At 57.4% G+C, this 17,440-nt stretch overlaps 1 protein-coding gene across 1 annotated transcript; it reads left to right on the top strand.

The window, feature by feature from the left end:
• The first annotated feature begins 6,111 nt into the window (after window positions 1–6,111).
• Window positions 6,112–14,492, top strand: LOC140903145 (uncharacterized). The gene is made up of 4 exons (XM_073323991.1): window positions 6,112–6,581; window positions 7,473–7,569; window positions 13,084–13,186; window positions 13,294–14,492. Exons 1-4 carry the CDS (start codon window positions 6,252–6,254, stop codon window positions 13,442–13,444), a joined length of 681 nt encoding a protein of 226 aa, XP_073180092.1. The 5' UTR covers window positions 6,112–6,251; the 3' UTR covers window positions 13,445–14,492.
• The last annotated feature ends 2,948 nt before the right edge of the window (window positions 14,493–17,440 follow it).

The following is a 17,440-nucleotide window of genomic DNA, read 5'->3' as shown; positions in this document are numbered from 1 at the left end:
TGTACACTTCCTCACTGGGACGGCTGCACATTCACCTTGTGTTGTTGAAATGCAGCAGCCATTGGGCAGGCGGATCCCTCAGGAGCTGCCGGGGCTGCCAAAGCAAACACAGGCCGGCCCGGCTCAGCCCGGTGTCCAGTTACCACTAAAATAACCAGGAGGAGAATAACACCCCTGTTCAGATTGCAGGGGGCTGATGCAATTGTGTGTGGGGTGTGCACGTCTGTGCCAGTGTGTCTGAGGGGTGTGTATGTGTGTGTCTGTGTGTGTGATTCCGGGGGTTATTGTACGATCAGGGCCAGGGCCGGCAGGACAGGGCCCCACAGAGACCAGCCTCTCAGCCAGCCAGTCACCACGACTCGCTGCAAAGCCAATGGGACCGTCAGAGACAACGGGCCCAATTCATCACATCGATGAGCCAGAACAGCTACGCCTGCTTCTTGAAAATCTCTGGGCTGCATGGACCAGGATCCAGATGCATCAGCAGAGCTGGAGGGAGGGAGCCCAGACCCAGGAGAGTATGGGGATGCGAGTCAGGATCGAGGGGCATCGGCAGGGCTGTGGCAGGGGTCCCAGAACAACAGCACGTTGCAGGCAAGACAGAGCCGGGGTACAGGAAATATGGACAGGCTCTGGTGTTGCCACAAATATTAATATTGAGCCTCCCTCCTCGTGCACCCCCCTGCTGGGGCTGCTGCACACGGCTCATACTGGGACACCGCGACCCAGCGCCGTGAGAAATGCCGGGGGGAGGGGGGGGGCAGCCACTCTGCACCCGTCTGGCGGCTCTGCTCTGCTCCCTCCCTTCCACTCACTGGCCTGCACGGACCTCTGGTGGCCTTGTGCAGCCCTGCACGGCTCAGACGCAAGAGTCTGCGCTAACTTTTCCCTGCCTTCAAAGCCATCTGGCTGCGGGGTGGGGATATTAAAGATGGAGCCAACCCAGGCACCCACCCACCCCCCCGCCCCAAAGCCTGAAGGTGCCCAGTGTTAGACCCGACACCGCCCTGCGGTTTTGTTTTGCAGAACCAAGCCAAACGCAGCTTTGCTCTCCTCTCACAGGAGCCAGATGCTGCTGAGGGACGAGAGAAGGGCCCTGGTGTTTCAATTCCTGGCACCTCCCCGGGGCAGTCCCCAGACCTGCTGGGATCTGTGCCCCTGCAACTGGGGGATACGCAGAACAATCGCTACCCTTTTCCAGGGCCCTCCTGCTGAGGATCTCAAAGCACCTGTCCAACATGGGTGAGCCGAACCTCGCAGCACTCCCTGGGTAATCAGAACCATTAGCCCCATTCTACGGGACTGGAGGAGGGGGGGAACCACAGCAGACAGAGGGAAAGGAACCGGCCCCAGGCACACAGTGGCAAAGCTGGCAATGGAACCCAGGAGTCCTGGCTCCCAGCTCCTGGTGTTTTAACGCACAGACCACAGTTTCATAGAGTTTCAGGCCAGAAGGGACCATTAGCTCATCTTGTCCGATCTCCTGCATAGCCCCCGACATTAAATGTCACCCTCTTCCCCTGCATGGAGCCCAATAACGTGTTTGACTAACAGCTTCCCAGAAGGCAGCCGGTCTGGATTGGAAGACATTGAGAGATGGAGAACTCACCGCTGCACCCGGTACTGTCCGGTCTTCTTAATGGCTGCCCCCCAGCTACTGACCCTTTGTCCAGAAGGGGAAGAGACAGGAGGGAGCAGCGAGGGGCAAGCAGGGTGGTGGGAGGAAGGGACAGTGGCAGAGAGCAGGATGAACTGTGGGGATGGTCTCTCCAGCCATAGTCCCTGGCTGCAACACACCAGCACATGTCCCACCGTGACTCAGCTGATCCGCCCGGTGGAGCGGGGACCCGGACTGTCAACCAAGGGAGAAACCACCTTGTTTGTTTACGCTGCAGACTCCTTGGGACAGCGATCATCTGGCCCTGTGGCTGTGCGGCACCCAGCCCAACAGGGGCACTGATCTTGGTTCAGGCCTACTGGGATCCCTGGCCCTACAGATTTATCCTAACTGAGTTCAGCTGTGAGACGGGAAGGGAGCATCCCGACAACCTAGAGCGACCAGCGCTGATGGGAAAAGGGGCAAAGTGAAACACAGCAAAGCTGCGTTAGCCTAAGTAACGAGGCCTCCTGCGGGAACTCAGGGACCGCGTTATGATCATGCCTGGTGACGAGGAGACGTGTGGGACCGGAAGTCAGTGAACCAAACTGGGCACGGCAGAAGTTAGCACTAACTGGTGAATAAAACAAAGAGAGGACTGACTAATCTGCCCCCCACCCCTCTTTCGGGGGCCCTTACAAAGAGACTTTGGGGGCAGGAACAGGCAGCCCGACTGAGGGTTCCCAGAGGAGTGGGAGGCTGTCTGGCCTCTGCTCCCAGGATGCTGTGGATCGCAACCGTTCGCACCCCATCGTGAAGCCCCGACTTTGGCCAGCAGCGGGAACACCTGGCCATCACTGCCGTGCCAGCGGAGACTCCAGCCAGAGACAGGTGAGATTCCGCTCTGCCTCCCCTTCCCTTGGAGGTCCTTTCTGCCCCACGATTTTACTTCTCTCCCATCTCTTTCTTGGCTTTTCATCTGATCTCCAGGTCAGCCGTGCCACAGGGCATCAGCGCACCGAGACGAGATGACCCAGCCAACTCTGCCCACCAGAGAGAGGGGTAAAGGAGCAGGACCAGACCCACCCGATGGCATCCCCGACCAGGAGAAAAGCCTGAGCCCAGGGCAACTGCTATTGAGGCCAGCCTGCCAGCCTAGAGAATACACCCGTGATGGACCAGTCGCCCGGAGTCCTGAGAACATCAACAAAAGCTGGATTTCCCCCTCTTTACGGTTCTGTCTCTTCTCCCCCTGTCTGTCTGTCAAAGGCAGGAAGTTAACTATTCCTCACATCGCTAAGCTGAGCAACAGAACTGGCCTGTTCCTTCCCCCCAGGAAAGGTTGTCCAGCAAAATAAGGGATTCTAACCGATATCCTGTTTTCTTGAAGGGACTTGGACAGGTTTGGGTTAAGTTTGTTTCATATCGTTCAGTTTCGCTGTGCTTTATAACTCCTTTTCTCTCCTGTTTTCTACTAACCAATTAACCTCTAAGCCTCAGCATGAGTTTCTTAGTTTGTTTGCCAGGGTACTAAGTGGGCTAGGGACACTGTATACCAAACCTTGCATAATGACAGGTTTCAGAGTAGCAGCCGTGTTAGTCTGTGTTCGCAAAAAGAAAAGGAGGACTTGTGGCACCTTAGAGACTAACCAATTTATTTGAGCATAAGCTTTCGTGAGCTACAGCTCAGCATCCGATGAAGTGAGCTGTAGCTCACGAAAGCTCATGCTCAAATAAATTGGTTAGTCTCTAAGGTGCCACAAGTCCTCCTTTTCTTTTTGTGTATACCAAACCCTGGACCTTCGTTAACACTGTTTCATGCTGGACAGTGACAGGCTCAGGGGAACACCTTGGACTTTTGGGGACCCTTTATTCCATTTAAATTAATACAGCAGGCCTCTAGGTACTTGCAGAGAGAGATTCCCCAACGGAGACTCACCAGTGTGGCTGGGCACAGCATAGCCAGACCTTCCCCTCAGTCACCTCCTTCAGAGCCCTTCAACCCAGGGCTGATCTGGTTCTTCTAGTCACTTGGGCCCACGCCACGTCCTAGCCACAGTCTCACCCCTTCCGGGGCACCAGATTCCGCTGTTCAGGTTTGAACACAAAACGTACCACAGCCGGCTCTGCCGTGCCTCGGGCTGGGACCCTCGCACCAGCTCAAAGGGGCCAGCACTGACTCCAAGAAGCAGTGAATCCCCATAGGTTGAAGACTGAACTCACTCCAGCTTCTTATTGCATCCTCTGCTCCTCTCAGACCCAGGACAGAGACCCGCCCCTCATGCAGCCAAGGCCAGGTCGCTGTACAGGGGCTGCCTGGCCTCCTGCAGCCCCAGCCAGCTGCCCTGAGCAAGAGCCAAGCCCTAATGTACCGACTGCCCCAGCACCCCTGAGCTTCCTCCGGCCAGCTCCACCCTGCCGGACACCCCCAGGTGTAGCAGAGTAGATCTGACAAGGCTCAGGTGCTCCCATTAACCCCTTCTTAGGTCCAGCTCCCATGCCTGCCCTCTCCCGGGGGGGGGCGGGGGGGGGGAAGTTGAACAATCAGTCAGCCCCTTCCCCTGAAAGGGGAAGACACCCTGTGGCAGTACTGTTATTAGTTGTCTAGTGGTGGAGCCAAAGAGCCCCAGCAATGGGCCTGGACCCCACTGCGCTAGGGGCTGTACATGATAATAATCATCAATGCAAAGTCCATTATCTACCAAACATCCTGGCCGCCCCCAGCTCCTGCCAGGCCAACACCGCCAGCAGGCAGGTTGGCCTGTGGGGTTCTCTGCCACATAGCAGCCACATGCCGGGCGCTCCAGAACCAGGGGCAGTTCTAGCGGGTCTGGACCCAGCATTTCTTCCTCATCCACTCCCCCGAGCTGGAGCCCAGCCCCTGCCCATGGATCTGAGCAGGCTGGAGCAGGGGGGCTGGTTTGGGTTTTGGGGGGAGGGGTCTAAAGAGGGGGCTGGCTCAGCAGGGGAGGAGGAATGGCCTGAGGTTATTGTGTTTAGCTGTGGGGGAACCTGGGAATATTGGGGAGGTTTTTTTTTTGAGGGGGGGCGTTGTGTTTAAGAAAGAAAGAAAGAAAGAAAGAAAGAAAGAAAGAAAGAAAGAAAGAAAGAAAGAAAGAAAGAAAACTTTCTGTAACTAACAAAAGAGCCAACCAGCACCGGGCTCCAAGTCCACCAGTCCCTCCGCATCGCTCGGGCTCTCTCCTCTCCGCCCCCCTGGCAAGCAGCTTCTGCAGAGAAACGAAACCTAACAAGGGCGGGGGGGGGGAGGTGAGCAGGACGGAAACTAAAACTGATGAGCCCTGGCCACTTCCAGTGGATGTGGATTGGGGGTTTTTGGGCTGATGGGAAGGGGAACCACTTTCCCATCCTGGGGCAAGAAATGTGTGTTTGCAGTGGGCTGTGGCTGATGGTCACAGCCTCTCTGTGCCTCAGTTCCCCCCCACAAGGAAAGCGGGGATGATCCTCAACTGCCCCCCTCCCTGGGTGGGGGTTGAATTTATCCCAGCTGGTGACCATCTTGAGTGGGCAGCGTGTTATTAATTGATAATGTCCCATTATTGTCATCAGCATCACGCAGGAGGATGAGAATAGAATACAATGTGGCTCAGAAGAGACCCCAGCAGCCCCGGAAGTCCCAGACACAGAGACCCCAGGGGGCTGGTTCCAGGGGGCTGTGTGGCACCAGCTTGGACTGGCGCGGTTCCCAGCAGGGCACTGCATTACCTACCCCAGCAGCGCCTGTTCTGTCTGCATCTCTTTTCTCCCGGGGGAGCTCAGCACACAGACCCCTGCAGCACCTCAGGGCTTCTCACCCACACAGCACGTCCCAGACACCCGCATGCTGCCCTGGGCAGGGCTCCTCTCTCTGTCCCTGCTGCCCGCCCCTAACAGAATGGGGCACAGACCACAGCAGGGCAAAGGCTGGCCACTCCGCCACCAGCCTAGGGGGATGGCACAGTGTGCATGGAACCCGGTGCCAACCCCCCGGGCCGTGTGGGCTGCTGGGCTCTGCCAACGCAGGGGAAGGATCCAGCCGGGTCACAGAGCAGCCCAGGGGCCCCACCGTGTGCAGGAGGCACAAATCCCAGCCCCGGAGTCTGGGGTAGAATCGGAGCCAGCTGCCCTGTGTGGTAGCCCAGAGCGCTAGCCACCATGACCAGCTTCTGCAGCATGCCCCCCTGGTGGCAACTGGGGGAAGAAGTGAGACCAGGAATCAAACCCAGGTCTCCCCCAGGGCTAACCACGGTGCTAGCCCACAGCCCTGACCGGCTTCTGCAGCACCCGGCTACAGGGCCATCAGAACAACGGACGGGGAACTGGGTCTTCAGCCAAATGACGCTGACCTCAGTGCTCCCTAGCGCCCTTTAACAGGAGACCATGTGATTTTCTAGAAAGCCCCATTCTAGGGGGAGTCCTTCCTCCCCAGCCTGGGGAATCTGGAGCTGCACCTCCCACTAAGGAGGAGCACAGCACTGAACACTAGGGGGCCAGAGAAACTCTTTTGCAGGGAGCAGTGACTGGGCTGTCGGCTCAGTGGGGTTGGCACAAGGGCAGCAGCTGCATCCAGAGACACAGCGGTAGGAGAGGAATAAACTGCGGGGAACATTTGTCGCTCAACCTCCACCCATCTGAGTCTCTGGAGCGAGAGCTGATGGGGGTCGTGCCCAGGCCCATCTGTCTAGGGGCTGAACACATGGGCACCAAGAGTAAGAAACTTTGCGTCTGCCTGGTAGGTGCCTCCGTCCTCATATTAGCTGCCATATTAATCACTCTCACTTGCTGTGTGGTCAAGTGCCAGGAGCAGCTGAAGACCTCTGATCTGGATGAGAAACTCGCCAACCTGGAGGAGGACAAGGGGGCCCTGGAAAAGCAGCGGGACGGGGCGAGGGCAGAGGTCACGGCGCTGCGGTCGGAGCTGGCTGGCGCCAATCAGACCCTCTGGGAGACGCGTGGGCGCTGGGACTCCTGCAGGAGCCTGACGGTGGGTGCTTTGAATAGGGCCCAGGAGCCCCAGTCCAGGGTCAGGGTGGCACAGTGCTGGGGGCTGTGCAAAGGTGCTGGGCCCTGCCCTGGGAAGTTCACAGCCTAGGGACCTTTCCAGGCTGCTGCTGGGGTAGTGAATGTGCTTGTCTAACCCATCCCCCCGCCTCTCCCCAGGCACAGTACACAAAGTTTCTTTCACAGGCTCTGCCACCGGTGCTATGCCCCTGACTCCCCCCACAGCCGTTCTGGCCCTGGGCCCCCACACAGTGACATGCATCACCCCCATTGGTCCACTCATGACTGTTTCCTAATCAAGGACTTTGTCCTGTTGCTCTGTGGGGTGGGCTGGGGCCAGGGGCACCGGTCCAGCAGCTCACGTCACTTGCTCCCTGCTGGGGAATTTGAACCCCGCCTTGCAGGGGTGAAAGGCTGCTGCATAGACCCTGGGGGCATCAAGCGGCTTTTGTGACCAACATCATTTCATTGAATTCTCCGTATCTGTGGGGACGTGGGGTTGGGGACAGTGTATGTTTTCTGCCAGGTTTTAAAGAAAGCCATCCACTGAACTGGTGGAAGTCACTGGCTAAGCACCTGGAACCAGAGATGGTTGAAATGCTGAACCAGCTGTTGACATTAGTAGTCATTTCTGGACATGCAGAGGAAATATTTTCTTCTGTTCAGTTTATGCCCCTAGTTCATTCAAAGTTGAGAAAACAGCTGGGAGTTGAAAAAGCAGGAAAACGACACGTGAGGGGATGAGTTCTTAAATCTTAAAGGGCACAGTGGCCAGAAACGATCAGTTTCACACGTGGGTAAGGGCTTTCTGTGTTGCTTGCACACTCAGTGATAATGATTCCTTTTCCTCTCTCTCCCTCCTTTTCCGGCTCAGCATAACCTGCAGAACAACATCACTGCTCTGAGCAACAAAATCACACAGCTGGAAGCCAGAGATGCTGAGCAGGAGGCCAAGGAACAATGGTTACAAGGTGAAATGCCTGTTAGTTCCATGGGAGCTGGATGGCTTGGCAGAGATCCCTTGTGGGGGCTGGAGATGTGATGCAGCAGGGAGCGGGGAGTGCTGACCTGGGAATGTGGCAGGGGAGTTTCACTGGGGATAGGAGACCTGAGAGCCTGTTACCTGAGTCAGGAGGGGGTTGGGGGAGGTAACACCTCTTCCTGGAAACCGTGGAAAGCTGCCCAGGCCTGCGAGTAGCCAGCAGGGAGATGTACGCTAAACGCCTTAAGAGCGACCTGGTGGAGCTGTGCAGGCAGAGGGGGCTGCGCATTGGGAGGTCCACCAAGGAACAGCTGATTGCCCAGTTGGAGGAGAGGGATCGCTTGGATGACCCGATCTCTGCCTCTGAAGGAAGCCGCCCGGTGGACACAGTGTGGGCCCTGGGGCCTGACCGGGCTGGGAGGGGTCAGACTGCTGCCGAGGACATCCCGAGACCCTTCCTAACTATGCCTGGGGAAGGGGTTGGGGGAAGCCCAGCGAATACCGAGGGCCAACCCTGACCTAGGCAGCCAGCGGGGGATCCTCCCGGCGGAGCTCCCGATCCCTGGAGCAGAGGCAGCTAGAATGGGAGAGGGAGATGAAAATGAGGGAGCTGGAGGATCATGAAAAGCAGCATCAGCATGTGTGGGAGGAGAAGGAGAGGCAACATCAGCATGAACTGGAGCTGACCAGGCTGAGGAGCAGTGGGGCCCCGGCTGCGGTGAGTGAGGGGGGACCCAAGACTGCAAGGAGCTTTGGTAAGTGCTTCCTGGCCCAGCGTAAGGAGGGGGAGGACATAGACAGCTTCCTGACAGCCTTTGAGAATGCCTGCGAGATGCACAGGGTTGACCCTGCAGACAGGCTCCGGTTTCTCACCCCCTTACTGGACCCCAAAGCCGTGGAGGTGTACAGCCAATTGACAGGGGTGGAGGCAGGGGACTACGATCAAACAGGCCCTGCTCCGTGAGTTTGGGCTGACCCCCGAGATGTGCCGGAAAAGTTCCAGAGTCAGCATAAAACGCCTGAGGTCACCTACCTACAACTGGTCAACCGGATGCAGGGATATGCCCGCAAGTGGACAGCTGGGGCCCAAGCTAAAGAGGACCTGCTGGACCTAATCGTACTGGAGCAACTGTATGAACAGTGCCCTTCCGACCTGAGGCTGTGGTTGGTGGACAAAAAGCTAGAGAACCCCCAGCACGCAGGGCAGCTGGCCGACGAGTTTGTGAACAGTCGGTCAGGGGGTAGCCGGCAGAAGTCCCAAAAGAACAGGCCCCCCACGATGCAGAGAGAGAGTCACCCTGGGACCTCCCAGCGGGGAAATATGGAGAACCCCCTCCCAAGGGGAATGCCTGGTGTCGGGACCATCCGACCCACTCGAGGGGACCAACGTGACCTGAGCTGCTATCACTGTGGTCAGAGAGGCCACGTACGAACCCAGTGCCCCAGGCTCAGGGACAGACTGAGCAGACCCAACCCACCCAGGGTTAACTGGGTAGGGACCCAGCTGGACAAGGGGCAGATGGCCCAGGCAAGGGGGGCTGCCAGTTTACCATCTGCTCAGGAGGGAAGAGTACCCCAGCCAGCCCCGCCAGAGGGCTGGAGGCTCTGGATTCAGGGTGCTCGGTTTACAGGGTAGGCGCGGGGTTGTCCCTCCGGAGAGAGTGCCTTGTTCCCCTGGAGGTGGATGGGAGGAAGGTCAATGGATACTGGGATACGGGCACGGAGGTGACACTGGTCCGGCCCGCGGTGGTGGCCCAGATCGGGTGGTGCCCAACACCTACCTGACCCTGATGGGGGTGGGCGGGACCCCATTCAAGGTGCTTGTGACAAGGGTACACCTGAAATGGGGGGGCCAAGGAGGGCCCCAAGGACGTGGGGGTACACCACCATTTGCCCACTGAGGTTTTGATGGCGGGGGGAACCTAGAGGACTGGCCAAGCAACCCCCAGACCGCCCTGGTTGTGACCTGTAGCCAGAGCCGGCGAGGGGCACTGCACCCTGACCTTGGGGAGGGTACCACACCAGAGGCGCAGGACCCTACCCTGGTGGGGAGGCAGCGCCAAGGGGCACGGCTCAGAGAGGCTGTGGCCTCAGACCTGGCCAGTGAGAGGGAGCCGGTCCCCATCCCTTCCCCAGCCGCTGAGTTCCAGGCCGAGTTGAGGAAAGACCCCTCCTTGCTGAAGCTCAGGGACCTGGCTGACCTCAGTGTGGTAGGGACCATGAGGAGAGGCTGCCAGGAGAGGTTCCTGTGGGAGAAGGGGTTCCTGTACCGAGAATGGGCTCCCACAAGGGAAGTGGAGTCCTGTGGGATCAGGAGGCAGCTGGGGGTCCCCCAGAAGTATCGCCGCAGGCTCCTGTACCTGGCCCATGACATCCCCCTCGCAGGGCACCAGGGAATCCGGCGCACCCGGCAGAGGTTGCTACAGAACTTTTACTGGCCCGGGGTCTTTACCACGGTCCGGCAGTATTGCCGATCCTGTGACCCCTGTCAGAGGGTGGGGAAGGCCCGGGACAAGGGGAAAGCGGCTTTGAGAGCTTTGCCCATCATAGAGAAACCTTTCCAGAAGGTGGCCATGGACATCGTGGGGCCTCTCAGCAAGACGACCCAGTCGGGGAAGAAATACATTCTGGTGGTGGTAAATTTTGCCACCCGCTACCCCGAGGCAGTGCCCTTAGCTTCCATTGAAGCAGACACCGTGGCCGATGCGCTCCTGACCATTTTCAGCCGAGTGGGGTTCCCCAAGGAAGTCTTGACAGACCAAGGATCCAACTACATGTCGGCCCTGCTCCGGTGCTTGTGGGAGAAATGTGGGGTCCGGCACGACTGGGCCTCAGCTTATCACCCCCTGTCCAATGGGCTGGTGGAGAGGTTCAATGGGACGCTAAAGATGACACTGAAAACCTTTATGAACCAGCACCCGCAGGATTGGGACAAGTACTTACCTCACCTGCTGTTCGCGTACAGGGAGGTACCCCAGGAGTTTACCGGATTTTCACCTTTCGAACTGTTATATGGAAGGAGGGTGAGGGGCCCCCTGGACCTGATGAGAGACGAGTGGGAGGGGAAGGCCACTCCCCATGGAGAGTCAGTGGTGGAGTATGTCCTGATCTTCCGAGAGAGACTGGCTGAACTCATGGGCCTGGCCAGGGAGAATCTGGCCAGAGCCCAGAAGAAGCAGAAGGTCTGGTATGACCGCACGGCGCGGGCCCGTGCCTACGCCACCGGGGATCAGGTGATGGTTCTCACCCCCGTGAGAAAGAACAAACTACAGGCCACCTGGGAGGGCCCTTTCAAGGTTGTCAAGCAGCTCAATGAGGTAAACTACGTGGTGGAGCTGTCGAACCGGGCGCACCACCGCCGGGTGTACCATGTGAATATGATGAAGCTATATTATGCCAGGGGGAATGTGGTGTTGGCTGTGTGCGGACATTGGGAGGAGCAGGGAGATGACCCTTTGGTAAATATATTCCCTGAGACTGGGGCTGGCTCCCCTTGGAAACAATTCCCCTCTCGGATTAGCTAACCCCTGCCCAGCAAGCTGAGGTCAGGGGGGTGCTGCATCCCTACCGACAGCTGTTTTCCAACCAGCCTGGACGCACTAATCTGACTGTCCACCGGGTGCAGACAGGATTGCACCCGCCAATAAGATGCTCCCCCTTCCGAGTCACAGGGAAAACTGCTCAGGACCTGGAAAGAGAGGTCAGGGACATGCTGGCTTTGGGGGTGATCCAGCCATCTGCCAGCCCTTGGGCCTCGCTGGTGGTGCTGGTCCCCAAAAAGGACGGGTCGATCCAGTTCTGTGTGGACTATCAAAAGCTCAATGCCATCACTGTATCGGATGCCTACACCATGCCCAGGCCTGATGAGCTCCTAGACAAGCTGGGAGGAGCTTGATACCTTACCACCACCTTACAAAGGGCTACTGGCAAGTGCCATTGGATGTAGATGCCTGGCTGAAATCAGCCTTTATCACCCCTCTGGGGCTCATCGAGTTCCTGACCCTGCCTTTCAGCCTCAAGGGAGCACCGGCCACCTTCCAGCGCCTGGTGGACCAGCTACTGAGGGGGATGGAGAGTTTTGCCGTGGCGTATATTGATGACATCTGTGTCTTTAGCCAGACCTGGGAGGACCATGTGTCCCAGGTTAGACAAGTGCTGGACCGACTCCAGGGGGCTGGGCTGACTGTAAAAGCGGAGAAGTGCAAGGTGGGGATGGCTGAAGTATCTTACCTGGGCCATCGGGTGGGGAGCGGCCGCCTAAAGCCGGAACCAGCCAAGGTGGAGGTGATCAGAGACTGGCCCGCTCCCCACACCAAAAAGCAGGTCCAAGGCTTTATTGGGATGGCAGGATACTACCGAAGATTTGTGCCCCACTTTAGCGCCATAGCCACCCCCATCACTGAGCTATGCAAGAAGGGGAAGCCAAACAAGGTGGTCTGGACCGAGCAGTGCCAGGAGGCTTTCTGGGTGCTGAAGGAGGCTCTGGTCAGTGGACCAGTTCTGGCAAACCCAGACTTTGACAAGCCCTTTATGGTGTTCACCGACGCCTCAGACAGGGAACTGGGGGCGGTGTTAATGCAGGAGGATGAAAAGGGGGAGAGACACCCCATCGTGTACCTGAGCAAGAAGTTGCTACCCCAGGAGCAACACTACGTGGCCATCGACAAGGAGTGCCTGGCCGTGGTGTGGGCCCTCAAGAAACTAGAGCCCTATTTCTTCGGGCGACACTTCACCGTGTGTACACCGACCACTCTCCCCTGACCAGGCTGCACCAGATGAAAGGAGCCAATGCCAAACTCCTGAGGTGGAGCCTGCTCCTGCAGGATTATGGCATGGACGTGGTCCATGTGAAGGGAAATGCCAACATGATAGCGGATGCGCTGTCCCGGAGAGGGGGCCCTGAACTTCCCCAAGTCACTGGTCAGAGTGACCCCGCTCAGTTCAGTCTCGAAGGGGGGAGAGATGTGACGCAGCAGGGAGGGGGGAGTGCTGACCTGGGGATGTGGCAGGGGAGTTTCACTGGGGATGGGAGACCTGAGAGCCTGTCACCTGAGCCAGGAGGGGGAGGGGGAGGTAACACCTCTGCCCGGGAAACTGGACAAAGGCTGCAGGAGGGAGCCTGCTGGGGGGTTTTGGTTGCAGTCTGGTGCTGGGTGGAGGAATGCAGGGAACCCCAGGGCTGGGGTCTGAGCTCCCTGCCCCGCAGAAGGACTTGACTGAGGGGTCCTGGGTGTACCAACAAGCTCTGTTTTGGATTGTGTTCCTACTGTCCAATAAACCTTCCGTTTTACTGGCTGGCTGAGAGTCGCGGTGAGTCCCAGGAAGAGGGGTGCAGGCCCCGGACGCCCCCACACTCCGTGACAGGAGACACACTGGGTGGGATCTGGGGTGAAGACAGACGGAGAGGCGTGCACGGTGCTAGAGAGTGGGGAATGTTGGGGGTGAAAAGCAGGCCTGGTAACACATTGACACCTGGCTGCTTTCCTTTCTTCTCTTCTTCCAGATGAAAACGGCAGGCTCAGAAAGCAGCTCTCCAGCCAGTCCCAGCAGCTGCAGGATTCCCAGAGGCAGCTGCAGGATTCCCAGCAAGAATTCCAGCAGCAAAGGTAGGACCCGCCAGTCCCAGCCCTATGGGGCTGGGGTGGGACCTGGGTGGGACCCTCCCGCCAGAGCTCTGAGCGAAAGCGCGTTTCCCTTTTGCTTGTTCCCCCAGAGATCAACTTGAAGCTAACATCCGTTGGCTGAACTTGGAGCTCCAAAGCCAGAGGAATCAGCAGTCCGGCGGGGACAGCCTCAGGGGTCACAGTGTCTCTCTCTACCTGGCTCCGCTGGTTCTGTCCCTCATTGGGACCCCTCTCCTTTAAGAGGAGCAGCTTTGTACCGGTATCAAGGAGCCTGGATACAGGCTTGTCCAGAGACCCCTCCTGCTGTCTGACCCCCAGCCTCTCGGTCTCGTCCTGTCACCTCCACCAAGGACAGCTCCAGCCTTCCACCAGCCACCGCGCTCTGTACCTGCTCATCTCTGACCATTCCACATGCTCTCCCCGCTGCAGGTGAGAGAGCCTTCTCCTGTGAGGTCCCGCTGCCTAGCACGGCTTCACTGAACCTTCCGTCTCATTCCAAGTCTCCTCCCAGAGCCCGGCAGCACTGCCAGGTCCCAGCTGAAGTCAGGGCCCCCCTGTGCCAGGCCAGAGACACAGCCCCTGCCCTGAACAGCTCGCAGGCCAAATAGCAGCACAGGGGAAAAAGAAAGATCATTATCTCCTTTTTATAGGTGGAAAACTGAAGCACAAGGCCATTCGTGAGTCTCCCCAGTAGCACATGGAGGAGTCAAGTCTGAGCACCAGCACATAACTCTAAGGCCATGCTTCCTCTCCAGTCCTCCCTTGCCTACATCTCTCCTTTCTTCCTCCCTCTGCTCTTCTCTAGCTCAGCGCAGTGGGTCAGGGGATGGGGACACAGGACTGTCTCTCTCGCTCTCTTTATTTCCATCATCCGTCCCCACTGCCCCAGTGCAGCGGGAGAGTGGAGAACCCCCAGGGGCACACGGTGTACTGCAATAGCGCAGCCAGCTCGCTCCCCTCCAAGACACCCTCAGGAGAACTGGTCTAAGCCACTAGCTTGCTACGACCTCGGCCCTTCCCCGGGTCGTGCAGGGAGACAGGCCCCCCTCCAGCCGGTCCCTGGCAGAAGGATCTCGTTGGCTCCTGCCCAGCACTGGAGGACGATAGGGAAACAGTGAAGAAGATGAAGGGCACAGGGAGGATGGAGCCACTTCACCCAGAGCCAGAGCCCCTGGGATTTCTTGGACTCAGATTATCCCAGACGACAATTGCCCTGAGCGGAGTCAAGCCCCAGCTGGGGTATTTGCTGCTCCCTTAGGGTTTCTGTTTTTCTAATACAATTTTGCCAACCCCAAAGGTTTGTGGTGTCATTTGTCCTCCCACGTCCTGCCCAATCAGAGACACGGGGCTCAGAGTGAGCAGCCCCGGAGCCGTGTTCGTGGCCATTGCACGCCTGACCTGCCTTCAGAGAGCAGGGAAGAGGCAGCTCAAACTTTGCCTCTAGTTTGGAGCACGGGGCAAACCCCTCTCCCTGCTCCTGGGCTGGGGTGATGGGTTCTGCACAGGGCGCTCTTAGGGGAAAGCGCTGTGGGTCCATGCCTAGGGCCCTGCTCCGGGAGTCAGGTGATGGCATCAGACCCAGGACTTTCATATATATGTCAGTTTCTAATCCTCAAGGATGCCAAGAACAGCTCACATGGTGACCCAAGGGTAACCAATGCAGGGACACTGCCTGAGTCTGCAGAGAGCCTGAGTCGATTGGTCTGAATGGGCAGGAGCTAACAAGACAGTGACCAATGCAGCAATCCCGGCCTGCATTTACTGAGAGCCTGAGGTAATTACTTCGAGGGGGTGAGCTACCCCTGCAACTGAGGGATCAGCAAAACACTTATTGCCTTTCTCCAGCACCTTCCACTGGTGATCTCAAAGCACACGTCCAACATGTGTGAACCGAACCTTGTAGCACACCCTGGGTAATCAGAACCATTAGCCCCATTCTACAGGTGGGGAAACCACAGCAGACAGAGGAACATGCCCCAGGCACGCAGTGGCAAAGCTGGCAATGGAACCCAGGAGTCCTAGCTCCCAGGTCCTGGTGCTTTAATGCACAGACCACAGTTTCATAGAGTTTCAGGCCAGAAGGAACCATTAGGTCATGTAGTCTGATCCCTTGCATAGCCCCGACATTAAATGTCACACTCTTCCCCTCTATGGAGCCCAATAACGTGTTTGACTAACACAGCTTCCTGGAAGGCAGCTGGTCTGGATGAGCAACATCAAGAGATGAAAAACCGACCGCTGACCCCGGTACCGTCTGATCTTCTTAACAACCACACCCCAGCTACCGACCCTTTTTTCCCGAAGAGATGGGAGGGAGGTGGGAGGGGTAAGTGGGGCTGTGGGAGGAAAAGGAAGAGAACTGCCCCCAAATTATTCCCAGAGAAGATCTTTTAGAAAATCAGCCAATCTTTATTTAAAAATGGCCAGTGATAGAGAACCACCCCGACTCCTGATAAATGGCTCCAATGGTTAATTATTAATTATCCTCACTGTTAAAAATGTACAGCTTATTCTAGCTAATAGACTTCTAGGTAGAAGAGCATCTCACTGCCTAGCATTGCAGGAACGGCCTTCGAGGGCCATTCAAGGGTGGTCTGGTTCTTCTAGTGACTCAGCTCCTGGCTACATCCTGGCCACACTCTCCTCCCTTCGGGGTACCGGAGATCCAGCATCAAGGTTTGAACACAAAACATACCACAGCTGGGTCTTCTGTTCCTATTTCGCAGGGCTGGGAAACCCCCCAGTGCCTTCCCCAGCGCTCCCTCAAAACATAACTAAAGGAAAGACACCGAGGGGAGGGGATCCACTAGTGCAGTTATACTCGGCCCTCAGGGCTTCAGGAGCCAGTGTTATGCTTATAAGAAGCACACAGAATCTTTGCAAATGGGATAAGGCAATACGCCGCGTTTACTGAGAGTACAACTTAAGCATTACAATCGGCATATGCTTCCATTCATTCACACACACCAAAAGGTTCTGCAGCCAGATCTTATAGTTACCAGTCCTCACTGTTGCTCGGTCAGTTCCAGTGACCAGCTGAAACTGCACACAAGGGAGGAGGAGCTGGGCTCTGTCAAACGCATTCAAAGCTCTGAGGCTGATGCAGAACGAACCCAAAGTCCCATGGCCATACACCCTTCTTTTATAGTGATAAGATCCCATACAAGTCTATGGACCTTGCTGTGTCACCGTGGAGCTGTCAGTCACGAGGTATTCAAGGTTGCTCTGTTTAGCATTATTTTGAATTGTTACTGGGAGGATCTGCAGCTGTTTCTTATCTGGCAATGAGCCAGGACCCTGCTGTGCTAGGGGCTGTACATAATAATAATCATCAATGCAAAGTCCATTATCCACCAAACACCCCTGGCCGCCCCCAGCTCCTGCCAGGCCAGCACAGCCAACAGGTGGGTTGGCCTGTGGGGTTCTCTGCCACGTAGCAGCCACAGGCCAGGCAGTTCTAGCGGGTCTGGACCCAGCGCTTCTTCCCCACCCGCTCTCCCGAGGTGGAGCCCAGCCCCTGCCCGTGGATCCGAGCAAACCCCCCCCACAGGCTGGAGCAGGGGCCTGGCTGGTTTTGGGGGGTGGGGGAGAAGGGCCCAAGGAGTAGGCTGGCAGCTGGCTCAGCAGGGGAGGAAGAAGGACGTTGGGTTATTTATTGTGTTGGGGAGGAGGGATATAAAAAGGCAAAAAGAAAGAAATTTTTCTCTGAACAAAAAAAGAAAAAGCCCCAAAGTTGTGAGCTGCAGGTAAATTAGCCCCTTTCTCAGCCCTTCTGCCCTGCCCCCCCTTCACTCAGGCTCCCCCCTTCGCGCCCCTCCGCTGCCCTGTGTAGCAGCTTCTTCCGAGAAATGAAACCTAGCAGCCGCATGTGTGTGTGAGGGGGGGATTACACCGGTGAGTGGGTGCTGGTGGAAGGGAAGCAGCGACGGCCCTGCAGCCACTTGGGGGGCAGGGGGGGAGTTGGGGTGCTTGGGTTAGTGGGGACCACTCTCCTCCCCCAGCTCCACCCCCTGCCCTGCTGAGCTGCCCCAGCCAGGGTCAGGAGATGGCTCTGCCTGGCAGCCATGGCCTCTCTGTGCCCCAGATCCCCCCCGCCCCATCATGTGAAACAGGGACAAGCTCACCTGCTCCCACCCTGGGTGGGCGGGTGGAATGATGAATTCAGGTTGCGACTGGTGGGCAGCACGTTATCCATTGACAACGGCCCGTTATTATTTTATCATCATGCAGGGAGGT

This window comes from Lepidochelys kempii, chromosome 25, assembly GCF_965140265.1.
Source record: "Lepidochelys kempii isolate rLepKem1 chromosome 25, rLepKem1.hap2, whole genome shotgun sequence".
Lineage (NCBI taxonomy): Eukaryota > Metazoa > Chordata > Testudines > Cheloniidae > Lepidochelys > Lepidochelys kempii.
Note: the sequence above shows the minus strand (reverse complement) of the source record. Positions and strands in the feature narration are given on the sequence as shown.

What these genes read in the sequence shown, in the direction of transcription:
- LOC140903145 (XM_073323991.1), top strand. Translation starts at nt 6,252, where the DNA reads ATGGGGGTCGTGCCCAGGCCCATCTGTCTAGGGGCTGAACACATGGGC. An exon ending in CAAGGAACAATGGTTACAAG is followed by an intron (nt 7,570 to 13,083) that starts GTGAAATGCCTG and finishes CTCTTCTTCCAG; the next exon opens with ATGAAAACGGCAGGCTCAGA. An exon ending in CAAGAATTCCAGCAGCAAAG is followed by an intron (nt 13,187 to 13,293) that starts GTAGGACCCGCC and finishes TTGTTCCCCCAG; the next exon opens with AGATCAACTTGAAGCTAACA.